Source organism: Pristiophorus japonicus, chromosome 1 (assembly GCF_044704955.1).
Source record: "Pristiophorus japonicus isolate sPriJap1 chromosome 1, sPriJap1.hap1, whole genome shotgun sequence".
Taxonomy (NCBI): Eukaryota; Metazoa; Chordata; class Chondrichthyes; family Pristiophoridae; genus Pristiophorus; species Pristiophorus japonicus.
This window is the reverse complement of record NC_091977.1, coordinates 166,820,997-166,841,397: the sequence shown is the minus strand read 5'-3', so window position 1 is coordinate 166,841,397 and position 20,401 is coordinate 166,820,997. Positions and strand designations below refer to the sequence as shown.

The 20,401-nt window shown below is 45.8% G+C and overlaps 1 protein-coding gene across 1 annotated transcript in view; it reads left to right on the top strand.

The window, feature by feature from the left end:
- Positions 1-20,401, top strand: part of LOC139259126 (2'-5'-oligoadenylate synthase 1-like) — a gene marked incomplete at its 5' end in the record, with an annotated part of 55,574 nt that overhangs the window by 19,949 nt on the left and 15,224 nt on the right. The window contains 3 exons of the mRNA XM_070874877.1: positions 10,873-11,033; positions 16,921-17,045; positions 20,140-20,329. Of these exons, the coding sequence (XP_070730978.1) occupies positions 10,873-11,033; positions 16,921-17,045; positions 20,140-20,329 (476 nt within the window). The remainder of the gene's footprint in view (positions 1-10,872; positions 11,034-16,920; positions 17,046-20,139; positions 20,330-20,401) is intronic.

Sequence of the window (20,401 nt, the reverse complement as noted above, 5' to 3'; positions counted from 1 at the left end):
CATGCCCTGTATAGCTCCCGGTGTGCATTCGCCAATTTTAAAGAGCCAGATGTGTGTGAGAACTTTAATTCTCATTCGAAAAATCGGAGCTGCAATACAAGATGCAACATGGCTCAAGGACCAAGAATTTCTTACAGGATGAAGTGGAGGCACTGGTTACTATAATTGAGGCCAGGTGGCACGAGCTGGACACCAGCAGAAGTCACATAACAGTTTCACCAAAAGAAATGAAGAAACGCTGGAACCAACTTGCAGAAGATTACTGTGACCACCCCAAGATCTGGAGGCCAGTGCAAAAAGAATTGGCAGGACCTTGGTCAAGTAGTCAGTGTCAGTAATATTTTCATTTATTCAGTGGAATTCCAGTTGTAAATGTGACCATCTGTATATGTCCCACCCAGCAGAAAGACACCCGCTCTAAAAAGTTATATTTTCATCTTTGCAGAGGAAGGTGGCATATGACAAACGAGAAAGAACTCGAACAGGAGGAGGCCCGGCAAATCTGCACCCACTGGCACCTTTGGAAGAGAGGGTCGCTGCTTTGATGGGTCCTGCCTGGAGAAAAGCAATCACCATTGCACAAGCTGGGCCCACACTCGAGGGAGAGGGTAAGTCCTGCATATTCCACAGTCTGGCTTTGCTAAATGTTAAGTACTGCGCGGGCTAGCCAGGCTTCGGTTCCTGGGGATGTCTCTGTCAGCTACGCTTCGGTTGATGCAATGTGCTATCATTCATCGTGGTCTTTCAAATGAATCTGTTGCCTGCGCTGTGTGAGCCTACTCATTCCATCCTGTCCTCTCCTCTGCTACTAACCATTTGTCTGTTCTGTTATATTTGGCAGAACTAGAGGCTAACCCTGACGATGCAGAAGAAAATTCAGACGCGGACGAGCCTGAAGAGGAGAACATCTTCCAATCCCACCCTCCAGACCAAGAACATGGGGGTCAGGGGAAGGGGTAGGATGAAGCCCCCACTGTTATACTCACTTTGGAGGAGGTGCAGGTGCCCCCCATTGAGGTGCCAGCCCCTTTCCTGAGTGGTACGAGTGTTGCTGGGGCATTCCATGGTTTCTCACAGTCCGAGGCTGGGGATTCCAGTGGGATGCAGTGAGCCCACACCCAAGGCCCCAACATCTGAGGCTGCGGGTCCCAGTGGGATGCAGCGAGCCACACCCAGGGTGAGGAGGGGAAGGAGAGCTTGACAGCGCTCTCCTGAGATGCAGGATCGAACAGATGTGGGTCAGATGATGGCAACGAGTGCGGAGAGCATTGACCTTACACGATCACTCCTGGACACCATCAGTGGGGGGGTGATGAGGTGTCGGGAGAAGTAACAGCAATCTCACGAGAAATGGGAACTCTGTCCGGGAACATTAGGGAGGGATGTCTCAGGAAGCGGATACAATGTCGATGCATATGAGTGAGGGAATGTCGCAGGTGGCTTATGTGCTGTCAGTGAACATGAGAGGGAATGTTGACACACTGTTGCTCAACATGAGGGAGGGCATGTCACAGGTAGCTGAGACACTGTTGGCGAACATGAGAGAGAGAATGTTGCAGGTAGTTGACACACTGTCTGAGCACGTGAGGGAGGAAATGTCGGAGTTAGCTGTTGCAATAAGGGAACATGCCCAGACCCTGTGCCCATTGACGGAATCGACTGCCACTCCCACTCCAATCCCCAGGCCAGCCTCTGAAGAGGCCCAAGCCGGGCCTTCCACATTATCGGCTGCCCCCTACATTCCCCCGCCATCAAGAAGTGCGTGTTACCCGAGCTGAGAAAGAATAATAACCCGAGAAACGCTGCGCCACTGCGTGCGGGCCGGGGCGGAATTAACAAGACCAAGCGCAGCGAGCGATCTTAGAATAAGGTGGAGGAGAGATGGGTGCAGGCTTTCTTTGCCGCTGTTGTTGTTGTTATTGTTACTGTTGTAACTGTTCTCAAATTAAAAGTTTTTTGTAAGTTATGTAAATTTATAAGTTTAAAAGTTTTTAAATGATCTTATCTGAAAGCTTTCAAGTTTGATACAAGAATATTTTTATTAAAGTTAAGTTTGGTACAAACAAATGTTAAACTTTTGAATAAAATATATTTTAAATTATAACTGAATCATTTCCATTATTTGTTCCATTAACACAACACAACATTATGGAACAGGTCCAAACTGTCATGTATCTCACACCACTGTATATAACTGTATCTTACCATGCTATACATGACTGTAACTATATATGACCTGTAACCACAAGCATACCTTACCACCAGGGGTGCACTTGCAGGAGACACTGCACACCTGTCCCACACAGGTATATAAAGGCAGGTCTCAGGCAAGTGAGGCATTCCAGAGCTGTGAAATAAAGGTGCAGGTCCTGAGTAACCTCGAATTCAGCATGTGCCTCGTGTAAGTCTGTACTGCAGGGTCGGGACTTTACAGTGGCGACGAGTTACGGGATCACAGAATGGCGACCAACGGCTCAGATGAGAAATACAATGCTGGAGATAATTGGGAGGACTTTATAGAAAGGCTCCAGCAAAGCTTTGTAACCAAAGACTGGTTGAGCGACAATAAGGCAGACAAGAGAAGAGCCCATCTCTTGACCAGCTGTGGCTCGAAAACATACGCCTTAATGAAGGACCTGCTGGCACCCTAGAAACCAGCAAGCAAGTCATTTGAAGAGTTGAGCACACTAGTGAGAGACCACCTGAAGCCAGCGAGCAGCCGACACATGGCCAGACACAGGTTCTACAACTACAGACGCTGTGTGGGCCAGAGCATACCCGACTTTGTGGCGGAACTTCGGAGGCTGGCTAGTTTATGTGAGTTCTCCGATGAACTAAGGAGAGAAGTACAGAGACTTTTTTATTGAAGGAATAGGCCACGCAGGCATATTCCGAAAGTTCACAGAGACCAAGAACTTGACCCGAGAGGCAGCAGCACTGGTCACAAAGGCATTCTTGGAGGGAGAAGAAGAAAGGAGGTTGATCTACACTGCGGGTACGACAACTAACGAAACATCGGAACAAGGGGGTCACAGCGTGAAACAAGCCGCTACCCCCACACACAGACAAAGGCAGGAGAGCAGGCCTTCAACAGCAGGCAGTGGCGCCAAAAGCCATCAAGGGCCACATGAACGGCCGTTCACACCTCATCAACCCACAATGCGAGCAATCAACTACAGACTGAGAGAAGCTCAAGAGAGATCAGCCAGACACATTCATCCTTCGGAAACAATGGAAGCGGTCTGTGCTGGAGATGTGGGGGAAGGCACTCATCAAGGGGGTGTTGATTTCAGCATGCCGTTTGCAGAAACTGCAACTATACAGGGCATCTGGCCCGCATGTGCAGAAAAACAGCAGCTCGGCTGGTATACGAATCGGAAGGGTCGGAAAGCGGACCAGAAGATGGTGGGGACAGTGCCTGGGACACCGAGGTACAGTGGGTCAACACGATCAATGTCCACTGTTCTTACAACAAGACGCCTCCAATAATGATGAGGGTCCTACTCAACGGGATATCCGTCAACATGGAACTGGACACGAGAGCGAGTCAATCTCTCATGAGCGTCCAACAATTTGAACAGCTGTGGCCGCACAAAAGCAACAGACCAAAACTCTCAAGGGTTGACACCAACCTAAGGACCTATACCAAAGAAATCGTCCCAGTCCTTGGCAGCGCCATGCTCTCAGTCACACACAAAAGGACGGTGAACCGACTTCCCCTGTGGATTGTCCCCAGAGATCTTCCAGCACTGTTGGGGAGAAGCTGGTTGGCAAAACTAAGTTGGAAATGGGATGATGTTCACGCCATTTCGTCAGAGGAACGGACCTCCTGCTCAACAGTTCGAAGTCGATTTTGAACATCTTTCAGCCAGGTGTGGGCACCTTCAAAGGGGCTAAAGCTAAAATCTACATCACGCAGGATGCCAGACCGGTCCATCACAAGGCTAGAGCTGTGCCTTATGTGATGAGGGAAAAGATTGAACATGAACTGGACCGGCTTCTGCGGGAAGGCATTATCTCACCTGTGGAATTTAGCGACTGGGCAAATCCCATTGTCCCCATCATGAAGCCTGATGGATCCGTACGAATCTGTGGGTATTACAAATCTACCATAAGCAGAGTCTCCCGACAGGACCAATACCTGCTGCCCAGAGCGGAAGACCTATTTGTCACATTGGCTGGAGGAAAACTTTTCTCGAAACTAGATCTCACATCTGCGTATATAACGCAAGAACTGACAGAGTCTAAGCTACTTACCACCATCAACACATAGAGGCCTTTTCATGTATAATCGATGCCCATTCGGCATCAGGTCAGCAGCTGCTATATTCTAGTGCAACATGGAGAGTCTGCTCAAGTCCATCCCGGGGACGGTTGTGTCTCAAGACGCCATACTCATCATGGGCAGGGACACCGATGCCCATCTCTGCAATTTGGGAGAAGAACTAAAGCAATTGGATCGGGTAGCCGAAGAGTTAAGAAATCCAAATGTCTGTTTCTCGCGCCTGAGATTGAATTTTTGGGCAGAAGGATTGCCGCTGCTGGAATCCGCCCAACAAATCCAAAACCGAAGCAATTCGTCTGGCACCCAGGCCCAGGAATGTCTCAGAACTGGGCACCTTTCTCGGGCTACTCAATTACTTTGGGAACTTTATGCAGAACTTGAGCATGCTGCTGGAGCCCCTCCATGTGCTACTCAGAAAGGGGTGCGATTGGTTTTGGGGGGACGCCCAAGAACGCACCTTCAATAAGGCATGCAACCTTCTATGTTCCAACAGTGTTTTGACTTTTTTTGACTCTGGTAAAAAAAAAAAACTAGTTCTTACATGTGATGCGTCAGCATAAGGGGTTGGGTGCGTTTTACAGCATGTCAATGGTGCGGGTAAATTACAACCCATTGCTTATGCCTCCAGGTCACTTTTGCGAACAGAGCGCGGGTATGGTATAGTGGAGAAGGAGGCGCTCGCGTGCGTGTATGGTGTCAAAAAGATGCACCAATACCTTTCCGGGGCCAAGTTCGCGTTCGAACCCCTCACGTCCCTGCTATCCGAGAGCAAGGCAATAAACGGCAACGCATTCAACGGTGGGCACTCACTGCTGGCGTCTTACGACTACACAATAAGGCACAGACAACTGTGTCGACGCGCTTAGCAGGCTACCCCTGGTGACCACGGAAGGGTCTGACGAACAGGACTGTGAGATGGTCATGGCAATCAATGCCTTTGAGTCCACAGGTTCACCCATGACAGCTTGCCAAATCAGAACCTGGACGACCAGCGACCCCACGTTATCCTTAGTAAAAAGATGTGTTTTAACTGGTGACTGGGCAGAGGCTCGTGATGCCTGCCCCGAGGAGATCAAACCTTTCCATAGGCGCATGCATGAACTATCACTACAGGCAGACTGCCTGACGTGGGGCAGCCGAGTAGTCATGCATTTGCGAGGCAGAGAGGCGTTTGTCCGGAAGCTCCAACGCGAGCACCCGGGGATCGTTCTCATGAAGGCCATAGCCAGATCCCACGTCTGGTGGCCTGGCATTGACGCGGACTTGGAGCTCTGCGTCCGGCGGTGCACCATTTGTGCCCAACTCAGCAATGCTCCCAAGGAGGCGCCCCTGGTCCACCAAACTGTGGTCGCGGGCGCAAGTAGACTATGCAGGCCCATTCATGGGCAAAATGTTCCTCGTAGTCGTCGATGCATTTTCAAAGTGGATCAAATGCACCATTTTAAACTCGAGCACCACCTCCACCACTGTGGAGAGCCTTAGAACCATGTTTGCAACGCATGGAATTCCTGACATTGGTCAGTGATAATGGCCCGTGCTTCACCAACGCGGAATTCCAAGATTTTATAGTTGACCACGGCATAAATCACTTTAAGACGGCAGCGTTCAAGCCGGCCTCCAATGCCCAGGTGGAGCGAGCAGTGCAAATCATTAAACAAGGCATGCTTAAAATCCAAGGTCCCACGCTGCAGAGCCGCCTGTCACGACTGCTGCTGGCATACAGATCTCATCCGCATTCGTTGACTGGGGTTCCCCCCGCGCTGCTATTGATGAAACGGACCTTAAAGACTAGGCTCTCGTTAATCCTCCCAGACATGCATGAAATTGTTGAGGTAAAGCGCCAGAAGCTAACTGAGTCCCATGACCTAAATTCAAGGGGAGATGGAATGAGATGGGGGGGACAAAGTGTTTGTGCTAAACTATGGCAGGGGTCCCAAATGGCTTGTAGGGACAGTAACAGGCAAGGAAGGAAACAGGCTACTGGTTGCACAAATGGACAAAGGCCAAACCTGCCGGAGCATGTAGACCAAGTAAAAAGTAGATTCACCAACAACACTGCAGAACCAGAGGCAGACTACAATGTGGAACTCACACCACACCTGGTGGACAGACAGAGGGAACAACCTGAGGAAAGGGCAATCTCAACAGACAGCCCAGGCGAGATACCAGCAATCACTGAAAGAAAAACAGGCACCAAGGCAAACAACTGAACCACAACTAAGATGCTCCACGCGAGAGCATAGACCACCTGAGAGACTGAATATAAAGACAATAATACCTTGGGGGAGGGTGATGTCATGTATCTCACACCACTGTATATAACTATCTCACCATGCTATACATGACTGTAACTAGATATGACCTGTAACCACAAGCATACTTTACCACCAGGGGTGCACTTGCAGGAGACACTACACACCTGTCCCACACAGGTATATAAAGGCAGGTCTCAGGCAAGTGAGGCATTCCAGAGCTGTGAAATAAAGGTGCAGGTGCAGAGTGACCTTGACTTCAGCATATGCCTCATGTAAGTCTGTACTGCAGGGTCAGGACTTTACACAAACACTAAACATGGTCCATTTAGAATAGTTGCTGCTGAGGTTTCAGGCAGCAAAGCGTTGAGGATGAGCTGCTGGCACAAGGCTCGAGCAGTCATTAAAGGGGCATGACGGCCCGCCCTCCTCTGCTGTCGTGCTCAGTGTTCAGGTAGTTCCATGGCTTCCTTGTCCTCGTCGTCCTCCTCATCCACATCTGCATCTTCCTCCTCATCATCAGGCACTCTCACCTCAGGTGGGTCTTCTACTACCAGCTACTGCTGCTTCATGATGGCTAAGTTATGCAGCATGCAGCACACAACAGTGAACTGACCGACAATCTCGTCGGTGTAGCAAGTAGCCTCCGGAATGGTCCAGGCATCGGAAACGCTGTTTCAAAATGCCAATGGTCCTCTCTATTATGCTGAACGTCGCAATATGCGACATGTTGTATTCCCGCTCAGCTTCCGTCTGGATTACGCGTAGGGGATTCATGAGCCAGGTGGCGAGGCCCGTACCCTTTGTCTTCCAGTTGCCAGCTCTGCCCTTCTGGCTGCTGCTGAAACATGGCAGATATAACGCTTTCGCGTCTGGTGAACACATCATGGGTGCTGCATGGGTATCTTGCATCAACTGACATGATGCAATGCATGTCATCACACCCGAATTGCACATTAACGGAGTGGAAGCCTTTTCTGTTCCTCTGCATCTCGGAATCATCCAAGGGTACTCGCAAGACAATGTGAGTACAATCAATGCAGCCCTGTACCTTTGGGAAGCCAGCAATCCTGGAGAAGCCCACAGCCCTTTCAAGCATTGCCTGGGCGGTCATGGGGAACTTTATGGAATCATTCCTCCTGGCATATAGTGCAGCAGTCACCTGCCGAATGCAGATATGTGTTGCATGTTGAGAAATGGCGCACACACCTCCAGTTGTGGTCTGGAACGACCCAGATGCATAGAATGAAAGTGCAGCTGTAACCTTCACTTCAATTGACAAAGCAGTCCTCCTGATGCTTATAGGTTGTAGGTTTGCTTTTACTAACTCACAGATCTCAGTTACAACTTCTTTGCAGAAACGCAGCCTTCTGACACAGTCTGCATCACTTGGGTGCAGGTATGAACGCCTGTCTCGATATACCCGATGTGGGTAAGGCCTCCTGCCCAGCATCCGACGTACTCTGAGGTCCCTCATGCGATGACATCAAATCAATTGTCGCCTCTGCAGCACCATCATGCAGAAGGCTTGCACGAGGTATGGCATTGTCAATATTGCCCCCATGCTTAAATTGTACCGTTGCAAGAAGCTCAAAATGGCAGGCAGGACAAGCCTCTTTGTTGTCTCTTTCCCCAAGGTCGCCGCCTTAATATGGACCACACCCACATCTGAGCATGCACAATGGGCTTGCATCGGGAAACAACGCCCCCCCCCCCGGGCTTCATTAGATGCTGCTTGCTATATAGGGCTTCCACTTCTACCCCCCCCCAAGCCCCCTGGGCTTCATTTGATGCTGCTTGCTGAATAGTGTAAGGCTTCTCATCCCTTCAGTTCAGCTTCCTCATCCCCCCCCCCGTGTCCGGGCGAGGGACCGATTCTGCCGACCGACCCTCGAGCCCACTTCGGTGGTGGCGTGGCACTTTATAAAAAAAAAAATCCAAACTTAAAGAATTGAATGAAACTTCCATTTTCTGCGTTTTGAGTTGGAAAAATTTAAGCTTGATGATGCATATTTGTGTTCTTGACTCGCTCCAAAACTTCGCCTAAAAACAATGGCGTCTTTCTGCACTGATTTTTTGATATGCGCTGGTTTTTCTTAAGTGCCCAGAAGGTTTTTTGGGAGTGGTCATATACTCCGTCCTAGGAGAATTGTAAATTGGCCAAACTTGCTTAAATGTGAAAAACTAGCGCAAACATCAGGTTACGGCCCCCTATGACGCAAAAAAAATCATAACTAACTGAATTACGCTGGCGCACAATCTTTGGGGAAACTTGGATCTTTACATTGAGGCCAAAATAAGCAGCACACCGCCAAAAACCAGCACAAATCACTGGGGAAAATTGAGCCCCTGTGTTTCTGACATATACCTTTTCAGAATTGATTGGTAGATTGAATGTGATTCAGTGACCTCATTAATCCATCTTAACTGGCATTGGGCTTTGAATATGGAAAAAGGGTTCATCAGTGAAATTTATGATTTATAAAGGACTGTCGATTGAAGTCAGTTCACTCAGCTCAGTCTGTTCAGTCAGCTCAGACAGTTGACTTACTCAATTAGTAGCAGGAGGCAGAAGTCAGTAAGTTGGTTGGGTATTTCTCACAGCAGTCAAGCACTTCGGTAAAGTCAGGCCCAGAGCAAGCTAAAAGTCTACATCCAGTTACCAGAGTGAATTCAAGCCAAAAAGACCAGCTTTAAGAGCTGGAGTTGTAAACTGAATAGAGGCTTTGTATTCAACTGGCAGAAGTAAAGCTCATAGCATTTATCACCACAGTATTTAAACTCTGGCCTCTGAGTATGATATGAGATATAGGCATATTACTGCAGTAACCTTGCTGGATAGCTGTGCCCGGAAGTGAAGATGAACCAGAGAGATGGCTACAGGCAGGGATGCACCACAAGCCTCTAGCTATCTGATGGACAACAGAAGGATAAAGAGACTTCGGACTAAACTGTTATCAGCTAATGCACAGGGAGATGTTTGTGCTAGGAACAATTTAAGTGCTCTGTTAACTTATAACCTTTACCTAAATTCCTAAAAACTTGATTTGTAAATTATGGGGCTGAAATTGCCTCTTTTGATGAGGCTCATGGCTGCCTGAAAGCAGAGGTCATGGGTCAGTGTGGATTGGCTGCTGAGTTACCATGGAGGGGCTGCCATTTTGAATAGTGCCCTCCTTTAGTCTTGGAGCAGTGTAGGGAACTGCCCCGCATGTTTTCCTGCTGCATTGTGCACACGTCGGCCCCTTACCGATCAGCGGTGACCCCCTTTATGGAATTGCTTTGCAGGAGCGGTGCTGCCGCCGGTTGCTGCTCCTGACAGCGTTTTCTGTCGGTACCCTTTGTGGCTGGGTGGCATGGTTACTCCTAAAGGGCAGGTGGCACTGGCAATGACTCCCATTTTATTTTTTCTTGTCGGCCGACTGCCAGTTCGGGCCGACAGTTATGCTCGCAGGTTCAACTGGGCCGCCAACAGGCAGCCTGACACCCTCTCTTGGGTGCCAGGCCGCTGGCCCGGCTGAAACCCTCCCTAGTGGCCCAGTGTTTGCCACTAAAGTGGCTGCCGAGTTAGCAGCGGCCCTCCCCTTTAACTGAAGGAGAAGGACGTTGTGACAGGCCAGCACGATAACGTCATCAGCGCAGCGCTGATGACTTGGTGCGTGGCCACTCCGAGCCGCCCCCACTTCTGCCCCGCTAGTGGCGGTTACTCCGACCCAACCCATGCATTGGGGCGGACGGAACTCATCGAAATCAGTAGGTTTGCCCAGTTTCGGGCGGTGGGCAATTTCGGCCCCATGAGTCTTATAAAATAAACCAGGAATGCTACTTGTACAATAACCCTGATATATTTACAGGAATTGTTTAAATGGGTTTGGAAAGTGTGAGTTAGAAGACTGTTGGTTCAAGCCCCATTCCAGAGACTTAAGCATATAATCTAGGCCTTCATATCTGTGCAGTACTGAGGGAGGCTACAGTGTTGGAGATGCATCTTTCAGATGAGACATTAAACTGAGGCTCCAAATGCCCTCTGAAGTGGACGTAAAAGATCCAACGGCACTATTTGAAGGAGAGCAGAGGAGTTCTCTCGATGTCCTGACCAATATTTATCCCTCAACCAACACCTAAAATTGATCTGGTCATTTATTTCATTGCTGTTTATGAGAGCTTGTTGTGTGAAAGTCAGCTATCACATTTCCTACATTATAACGGTGACTACATTTCAAATGTACTTTATTGGCGGTGAAGAACTTTGGGACATTCACAGGTCATGCAACGTCCTATATAAATGCAAGTTGTTCTCTCCTGTATTATAATTTATGTAATAAATCTTCACAGGGTGGCTCTTACTTCAAAGGGACAGACACCAGAGGTTGGTCTGATATTGATGTTGTGATATTTAGTTCCTCATTTACAAGCATTGATGACTGCAAAGAGAAGATATCATACGTGCTATGTGGCCTGGAGAATAATTTGAAGATATCTGTAATGACCAGCAGGTGAGATCAAGGACTGTTTTTAAAAGTCAGCCAGTGACTCAGTTGGTAGCACCCTCGCCTCTGAGTCAGAAGATTCTGGGCTTGTCCCACTCCAGAGACTTGAGCACAAAAATCTAGATTGACACTCCAGTGCAGTACTGAGGGAGTGCTGCACTGTCGGAAGTGCCATCTTTCGGATGTGACGTTAAACCGAGGCCCCGTCTGCTCTCTCGGGTGGATGTAAAAGATCCCATGACACTATTTCGAAGAAAAGGTGGGGAGTTAAAATAACATAAGAACATAAGAAATAGGAACAAGAGTAGGCCATAAGGCCCCTCGAGCCTGCTCCGCCATTCAATAAGATCATGACTGATCTGATCATGGACTCAGCTCCATTTCCCTGCCCGCACACCATAACCCCTTATCCCCTTATCGTTTAAGAAACTGTCTATTTCTGTCTTAAATTTATTTAATGTCCCAGCTTCCACAGCTCTCTGAGGCAGCGAATTCCACAGATTCACAACCTTCAGAGAATAAATTTCTCCTCATCTCAGTTTTAAATGGGCGGTCTCTTATTGTAAGATCATGCCCTCTAGTTCTTGTCTCCCCCACCTGTGGAAACATCCTCTCTGCATCCACCTTGTTGAGCCCCCTCATAATCTTGTATGTTTCTGTAAGATCACTTCTCATTCTTCTGAATTCCAATGAGTAGAGGCCCAACCTACTCAACCTTTCCTCATAAGTCAAGTCCCTCATCCCCGGGATCAACCTAGTGAACCTTCTCTGAACTGCCTCCAAAGGAAGTATATCCTTTCGTAAATATGGAAACCAAAACTGTCACGGTATTCCAGGTGTGGTCTCACTAATACCCTGTATAACTGTAGCAAGACTTCCCTGCTTTTATACTCCATCCCCTTTGCAATAAAGGCCAAGATTTCATTGGCCGTCCTGATCACTTGCTGTACCTGTATACCATCCCCCTGTGTATCATGCACAAGTACCCCCAGGTCCCGTTGTACTGCGGTACTTTGCAGTCTTTCTCCATTTAAATAATAACTTGCTCTTTGATTTTTTTCTGTCAAAGTGCATGACCTCACACTTTCCAACATTATACTCCATCTGCTAAATTCTTGCCCACTCACTTAGCCTGTCTATGTTTTCCTGCAGCCTCTTTATGTCCTCTTCACACATTGCCCTTCCTCCCATCTTTGTATTATCAGCAAACTTGGCTACGCTACACTCAGTCCACTCAATCCTCTCTTCCAAGTCATTAATATAGATTGTAAATAGTTGGGGTCCTAGCACTGATCCCTGCGGCACCCCACTTGTTACTGATTGCCAACCAGAGAATGAACCGTTTATCCCGACTCTCTTTTCTGTTTGTCAGCCAATCTTCTATTCATGCTAATATATTACCCCCAACCCCGTGAACTTTTATCTTGTGCAGTAACCTTTTGATCTGGCCAATTTTTATCCCTGGAAATTTGAAATAATAATAGAAAATAATAGGGAAATGCAAAGCAGATCTGTTGCATTTGGAAAGGTAAGTTAATATTTCAGGTGGGATTCTTCATCACACTGATCAGTTAGCATCAGAAAGAGAAAGGGAGGTTAACAGGCCTGCTTGTACATTTCCAGTATTATCTATTTTTAGTAGTATTGTGTTATGTCGGGTGTTCTCTCCACCCTCTGTCACTATTCCGCCACTATTTGCAGCTGATAGGCAGATTTGTGGGTGGCTCCTTAGAAATTAGGCCTACCCTCTGCAGCAGTGCCTATGACCCACATTCAGCTCAGTAGGGCCTCAGTTGAGCGCTGATATAAAGAGCTTCATAATTGGTTACCAATAGGAATAAAAATCCCATAGAATTCATAGTCCAACTGTGTGGCTAACAAGAGAAGTTAAAGATAGTATTAGATCAGAGGAAGAAGCTTATAATGTTGTAAAAAAATAGTAAGCCTGAATTCAGCAAAGGATGACCAAGAAATTGATAAAGAAAGAGAAAAGAGTATACTTGCAAAAGACAAAACAATAGATTGTAAAAGTTTCTATTGATATATAAAAAGGAAGAGATTAGCAAAAGTAAACATGGTTCCCTTCGAGGCAGAGACAGGAGAAATTATAATGGGGAATAGAGAAATGGTGACTATGGGCCCGATATTGGTGGCCTGCTGCCGCCGAGTTTTGCCTCCGGTTTCCCCCCTCTCCCAGTTTCCACTTGGGCTGGAGCGGACGGGAGGGGAGTACCACCGGGAACCACCCGCTGACGTCCTCTGGCAGCCAAGTAGCGCAAATGGCCTCCCGCCCGCCGAGATGTCAGATTGGTGCCGGGCGGGAGTCGGCGCCAGCAGGGGGAAGGATCGCTGCATGGAGGCTGTTCTAACCCCGACAGTAAGTACGAAGAAGGGAAAAAAAGGTTAGTGAAAATATTTTAACTTTTTTTTTTACAGAGACTTACCTGGATGGGGTCCCCTGAAGGTGTTCCGGGTTTTTTTTGGTTTCCTATGATTTTTATTTGCAGCTCTTCCACCCTTCCTGGGACAAACTCCATCCTCGGCGGCAAGAGCCTTTGCTGCCGAGATTTCGAGCTCCTACCTGCTGTCGGCCCAGATTGATGACTTAAGCCGTTGTTTGGTCACCAGGCGGTACTGCCACCTCTTTTAGAGGAATCTTCCAGGCAAAGTACCGCCCGGTCTCTCGGCGGCAATTGGACGGGCTTGGCCTTCATCAATTTTGGCCCCTTTGTATCTGTCTTCATGGAAAGAAGACACAAATAACATTCCAGTAATATTGGTTAACTAAGGGTCTAGTGAGAATGAGGAACTTAAAGAAATTATTAGTAAAGAAATAGTACTGGAGGAATTAATGGGATTAAAAGTCGACAAATCCCCTGGTCCTGATGGCCTATATCCTAGGTTTTTAAAAGCTACAGAGATAGTGTGTGCCTTGGTTTTGATCTTCCAGATTTTAGATTTTAGAATGGTCCCTATGGATTAGAAGGTGGCAAACGTAACCCCACTATTCAAGAAAGGAGTGAGGGAGAAAACAGGGAACTATAGACTAGTTAGCCTGACATCAGTAATAGGGCAAATGCTAGAATCCATTATTAGGGATGTGGTAACAGGGCACTTAGAAACTCATAATGTGATTGGGCAGAGTCAACATGGATTTATGAAAGGAAAATCATGTTTGACAAAGCTGCTGGAGATTTTTGAGGTTGTAACTAGCAGGATATATAAGGGGGAATGAGTGAATGTAATGTGTGTGGATTTTCAGACAGCATTTGATAAGAGGTTATTATACAAAATTAGGACTCATTGGATTGGGAGTAGTATATTAGCATGGATTAAGGATTGGTTAACGGACAGAAAATTTAGAGTAGGAATTAACAAGTCATTGTGAGATTGGCTGGCTGTAACTGGTGGACGACCGCAAGGATCAATGCTTGGGCCTCAGCTATTTACAATCTATATCAATGACTTAGATGAAGGGACCGAGTGTAATGTATCCAGGTTTGGTGACTACAAGGTTAGCTGGGAAAGTAAGCTGTGAGGAGGGCACAAAGGGATATAGACAGGTTAAGTGAGTGGACAAGAACATGCCAGATGGAATATAATGTGGAGAAATGTGAAGTTATCCACTTTAGTACAAAAAATAGAATAGCAGAATACTTTGTAAATGGTGAAAGACTGTCAAATGTTGGTATTCAGAGGGACCTGGGTGTCCTTGTACATGAATCACAGAAAGTGAACATGCAGCTACAACAACAATTAAGAAAGCAAATTATATATTAGCCTTTATTACAAAGGGATTGGAGTATAAGAGTAAAAATGTCTTGCTACAATTATATAGGGCCTTGGTGAGGCCACCCCTGGAGTACTGTGTATAGTTTTTACCTTCGAGGGAGTGCAACAAAGGTTCACTAGACTGATTCCTGGGATGAGGGAATTGCGCTATGAGGAGAGATTAAGTAGACTAGGCCTATATTCCCTAGAGTTTAGAATGAAAAATGATCTAATTGAAACATAGAAAATATCAAAGGGGTTGACAACATGGATGCTGGGAGGATGTTACCCCTGGCTGGTGAGTCTCGATCTCGGGGTCACAGTCTCAGAATAAGGGGTCGGCCAGTTAGGACTGAGATGAGGAGAAATTTCTTCACTAAAAAGGTTGTGAATCTTTGGAATTCTCTATCCCAGAGAGCTATGGATGCTCAGTCGTTGAGTATAGTCAAAACAGAGATCAATAGATTTTTGGATACTAAGGGCTATGGGTATAGTGCGGGAATGTGGGGTTGAGGTAAATGATCAACCATGATCTTATTAAATGGCAGAGCAGACTCAAAGAGCCAAATGGCCTACTCCTAATCCTATTTGTTATGGTCATGGTGGCACCAAAATCCTAAGAACAGACTATTGACATTCTAAACGAGTGCTTCAGGTTACTTGATAGATATGAGGAGCTCTGCAATACTCACTGATAATTCCACAGAATTCAGATCCTTTTGATAATGAAGCAGCCTATGCTAGTCTACAGGAGGATCTGGGTAACATTCGGACTTGGGTTGACAAGAGACAGGTACCATTCACTCTACATACATGCCAGATAATGACCATCATGATCAAGAGAAAGCTCAGCTATCTTCCCCTGATCTTCAGCAGCTCCACTATCGCCGATCCCCAACAATCAGCATCCTAAAGGTCACCTTGTCCAGAAGCTTAACAGGATCAGCCATATCAACAACATGGCTACATGAGAAGCCAGAGGCTGAGTACTGTGCAATAAATGGCTCACTTCCTGACCTCTCCACTATCGACAAAGCTCAATTCAGGAGTGTGATGGAACACGCAGCACTCACCTGGATGGGTGCAGCTGTGGCAACACTTAAGAAGTTTGACACTATCCAGGACATAGCAGTTTGTGAGATTGGTGTCTCTGCCACTAGACTCAATAGCCAATGATGCCAATCAGATTGTTAAAGCTGTTATCTGTATTCCAACCCCAATCACTTAGAAGTGAAAAAAACAGCTGAAACTACTTTGCCTCCCACTGACTGTATCGAGCAGCAGCCATAGTTTCAATGCCAAAAGATACAACTGTCATTGGGACCCTTTTTTAGGAGGCCTCTGCTACAGATTATTCTGGAGTTGCCATGTGCTCATATTTGACTGCACATGATTGAGCGCACATCCATCATGATGTAGCATATATGGTTAGTATGACTCCTTCAACTGAGTCACCAACTTCAGCACATTCCGGGACACCATCCCCAATGCATGTACTTATTTTTGATGCTTTACACATGTCCTTATTTTAAATGTCAGACCCCTGAGATCTGGTCCCCAAGGCTCCTTAACCAAAAGCAGATATCCCCCTGATCTTCCAGTCAACAATAAGTGCTTTCTTATCATCCATCCCTGTTCCTTCTAGCCACTCGTGCCCTGCACATTACCCCGTGTATAACACTCAGGCTCACTAAAGGCTCCCCCAGGTGGGTGTGTCTAGATTGATGCTTGGAAGGTAGACCATGAAATACAGAGGAGCATGACTGGTCACCTCCTTCCACTGTGATTGGACCATTTCTTTTGTTGGCCTCTTTCCCTCAGTCCCAAAGAAAAGCTCCCTTCTTTCCATCTTTTGAGACAACAAATCCTCTACAGAGGAGTATGAAAACTTAACTTTTCAATCAAAAGGAAATTTTACCTCTGTCTCTGAGGCAATTTCTTACAAGCTTCTTCCCAAACCCTTTCATTGGAGATGTACCCCTTTTGCCTATTCCCACACCCTAACTACAAAATGTGTACATTTCATGAATGCATTGTGTGATATATAGAAGGCACAATAATATCAGCCCATTACCTTAAATGTGATGCACACATATATGATCCAAACTGTTATTAATTTCAGGATATTGATGGAAAAGAAGGCTTCACTTTCTCTTCGATTTCAGTTCAAGTGTTTCAAAGATCTGCATATTCACCACTTTGATGTTATGCTTTGTTATGATTTATTAGGATCCATTCCATCCCAAGGTTTGCATTTTATTTCCCACTGTTATTTACATCTGAGCACATAATGCATTTTGCTGTAGGCAAAGTATTCAAAGGAATACAGCTTTGAAAACATATTCAAGCTATTTAACAGATTGAGAACAATGAAAGAAATACTCCATGATATCTTTCATATGATGGCTTTTTATACACATTTTGGGGGAAATATTTTACTCTTCGCAGCAAATTAATTAATATGATACTTTTTTCCATGGTAGCTTCCAAGTAGAGCTGTTATTGCCTTAATTTTTCTCCATTTAAGGCACACGTGGAATACCAAAACATGACCTCCCATTTCCTAGGTTTACTTTCGCAACACTCATTCTCCAAGTCAGTGAGAGATCAGGTATATTCCATAAATGAGAAAGACCCTCATAACCTGCTTGTGACTTCAGCACTTGTATTTAACTCTTCCCATTATCTTCTTTTTATTATGCAAGAGGTGTTTTTTTTCTTTGAATGGGATAGCTATCGCTATTCAATTTGTAAAATAAATTAAACTAAACAATAACTCATCACATGGGAGTGAAGGTAATTTATTTTCTGGCATATTCCTCCTTGTATACCAGCAGATTTTGTTTGTGATTTATTTTATTTGTGTAATATTTTATTTTGTTGGTCACTTCATTTTATTTACTGTATTTTTATCCATACGGCTATTTTTACTTTTAACTTATTGTGTAAAATAAGATCTTGGTTTAATGTTTTCTTAATGCTTTGCCTTTTTTCCTGTTCCTTGCTACTTTTCCATATTTATTAGTGGGTGATGACACAAGATCAGAAGTACACTCCCCTGCTCTCCCAAAATAGTCGCCTGAATTTTTTTGTGTGCCCATCTAGTCTTCATGATAGAATTTCAGAGGTACAAGCAGCAAGAGTAGCAGCAGAAGCCTGAAGATGATGCAGAGGACAGCCTATTGCCATCTTCAACAGACATTCATGCTACTCTCATACTAGAAACCTTCTCTTGACTACAATAACTACAACCGTCCTGAACTTTCATACAATGGGATCATTTCAGGCTGTCACTAGATGCGGAACTTCAATATCTGTGTACAGACACATTAAGCAAGTCACAGATGCATTGCTTGTCAGAGCAAGAAGTTTCCATTCCTTCCCAATAGGCAATTGGCAGCAGTGCGACATGATACAACAGTTTTAGAGAATGGCAGGATTCCCAGAGGTCCAAGGAGTCATAGATGCCTCAGTCTATGTCAATAGAAAAATATTTCACTTTCTCATAGTTTAGTTAGTCAATTCGGATTATGGTGGAGAAATGGAGCCTCACTATACTAGTGCTCAGGTTGTGGCGTCAAAAACTAGACAGTTTTCAAGGAGTTCTGGCATGATTGCCTTAAAATGAAGGCATCATGGCCATTCCCAGAGAAGCCAACATTCACTTGCAAGATGTTCAGTAAGAGTAGCAGAAAACAACCCATTGCAAACTCCAAGAGACTTATTCAAAAGATTTTGGGACCAAAATTGCCCCTTCCCTTAACGCCTGTTATCACCGGAAATTGGCAGACATGCTGCGGAGTGCAATGGCCACCATTAGCAAAATTCGCCCACCCCACTAACCCCCACTACTGCTCCGCTGCTGCCAAGCCGTCATAAGTGCGTCATCAGAGTGTGCACCGCCGATGTCCCCCCCCCCCCCACTCCCCGATGGTGAAATTCCACCGAGAGAATCCTCCTCCCGCTGGGCGGTGCCAAAACCTGCTTTTCCTGTGAGGATGTGGTCTTCTAAAATGGCAGTACGGCTCCCATTAAAGAGGAAGACTCACTGCCACCATGTTTTTTTCATGTCGGCCCAACAATTATGTCCCTGGGGTCGGTGTTGGCAGCCCGGCACCCCCTCTTGGATGCCAGGCTGCTGACCTGGCCGAAACCCTCCCTGGTGGCCCAGTGGACCAAATTTTAAAAATTGCGAAGGCTCTCCCCTTTAAATGAAGAGGAGAGCCGTGGTGATGCGGCGTCATGATGACATCATCAGCGCTATGCTGATGACGGACAGCAACGGACACTACACCCCTCCCCCAAATTCTGCCCCTCTAGTGTGCTCACCGCTGCATATCCGCCCCCATTATGAGTGACCGCCGGGTTTTTAAAAAAAGCCAAAGAGCGAAATTTCACTCAAAGCCACCTCATCCATCATGGTGGTAAAAATACTAGAAACGGCCTGTTTCCAGTAGTGGGCAATTTCGGCCCCCTTCACTTTACTATAATATCTGATTACTGCAATGCCAATCTGCATGCACAACAAATGGAATGCAACCCTACTTTTAATGTGAAATCATATGTGTGCGCCTTGTGTTTCTTCTTACACTGCTTTCCCTTGGTGCCAGTGTATAAAGAATGTGCTGTTAAACCTAGCTTTTGGTTCATCTGTGCGATATCCCAATGCCGTGTGAGGTGGTTGAGTTGCTATAGGTGCCTCCTGTGACTTAAGTAGTCCTTGTTTCAAAGTAGCTAACTCCTGAGATTGACCTGCTGAAGACCTCAATGCAACTTCCTTTCTGCTGCACTTGTAGGCTATGTTTCACACTAGAGTAAAATTGGGTGTTAAAGTAAATCACGATTCTTCATAACTATTTTGTTTTTAAACTAAATAGGCAAGTTTGTTTTTGTTTTATCACTTTTATTTTACCTCTTAAATGCAGGCTTTATTGGAACTATTGCATTTGAGTCAAAGATTGAGAGCTCAAACTCTGCTCCAGGGCTTAAACTGATAATATAGTCACACTTCAATGTGTGAGGGAGTGCTGCATTGTCAGAGATGCTGTACTTCAAGTGAATTATTAAACTGAAGCCAAAGCTGCCTGCTGCTCAGGTGGATATGAAAGATTCCATGGCACTATTTATAAAAGGGCAGGGATTTCTCACAGCACCCCAAAAATAGATTGTAACTGCTTATTCCTCTACTGTCTGTAGGATGCTGTGTGCAAAATGGATGCTCTGTTTGTCTCTGCATTAAAAGCAATTGTCGCACTTCACAGTAATTAATTGTGCAGATCTTTGAGATTCTTCTAACAGATGTTGATATCTTTTTCAAGCGGGTTTATTTTTTATTGTACAGATGTTAAAAGAAGCTTATATCGACAACTGTACAATTGTGGGGACGATGTAAAAATCCAGCTTTATTCAATCTCTTTGCTGCAATACCAGGTGGATTTTGTGAAGGTATCTACTGTTGGTGTAAAGGATCTGATTCGTCTGGTTAAACACTGGTTTAAGACCTCACTCGCTAAGCCCACTGACGCTAATAGGTTTGTATATATTTGCACTAGATTATTTTTATATTGTAATGCTTAATAAAAGTACAATGAGATTATTTAGCT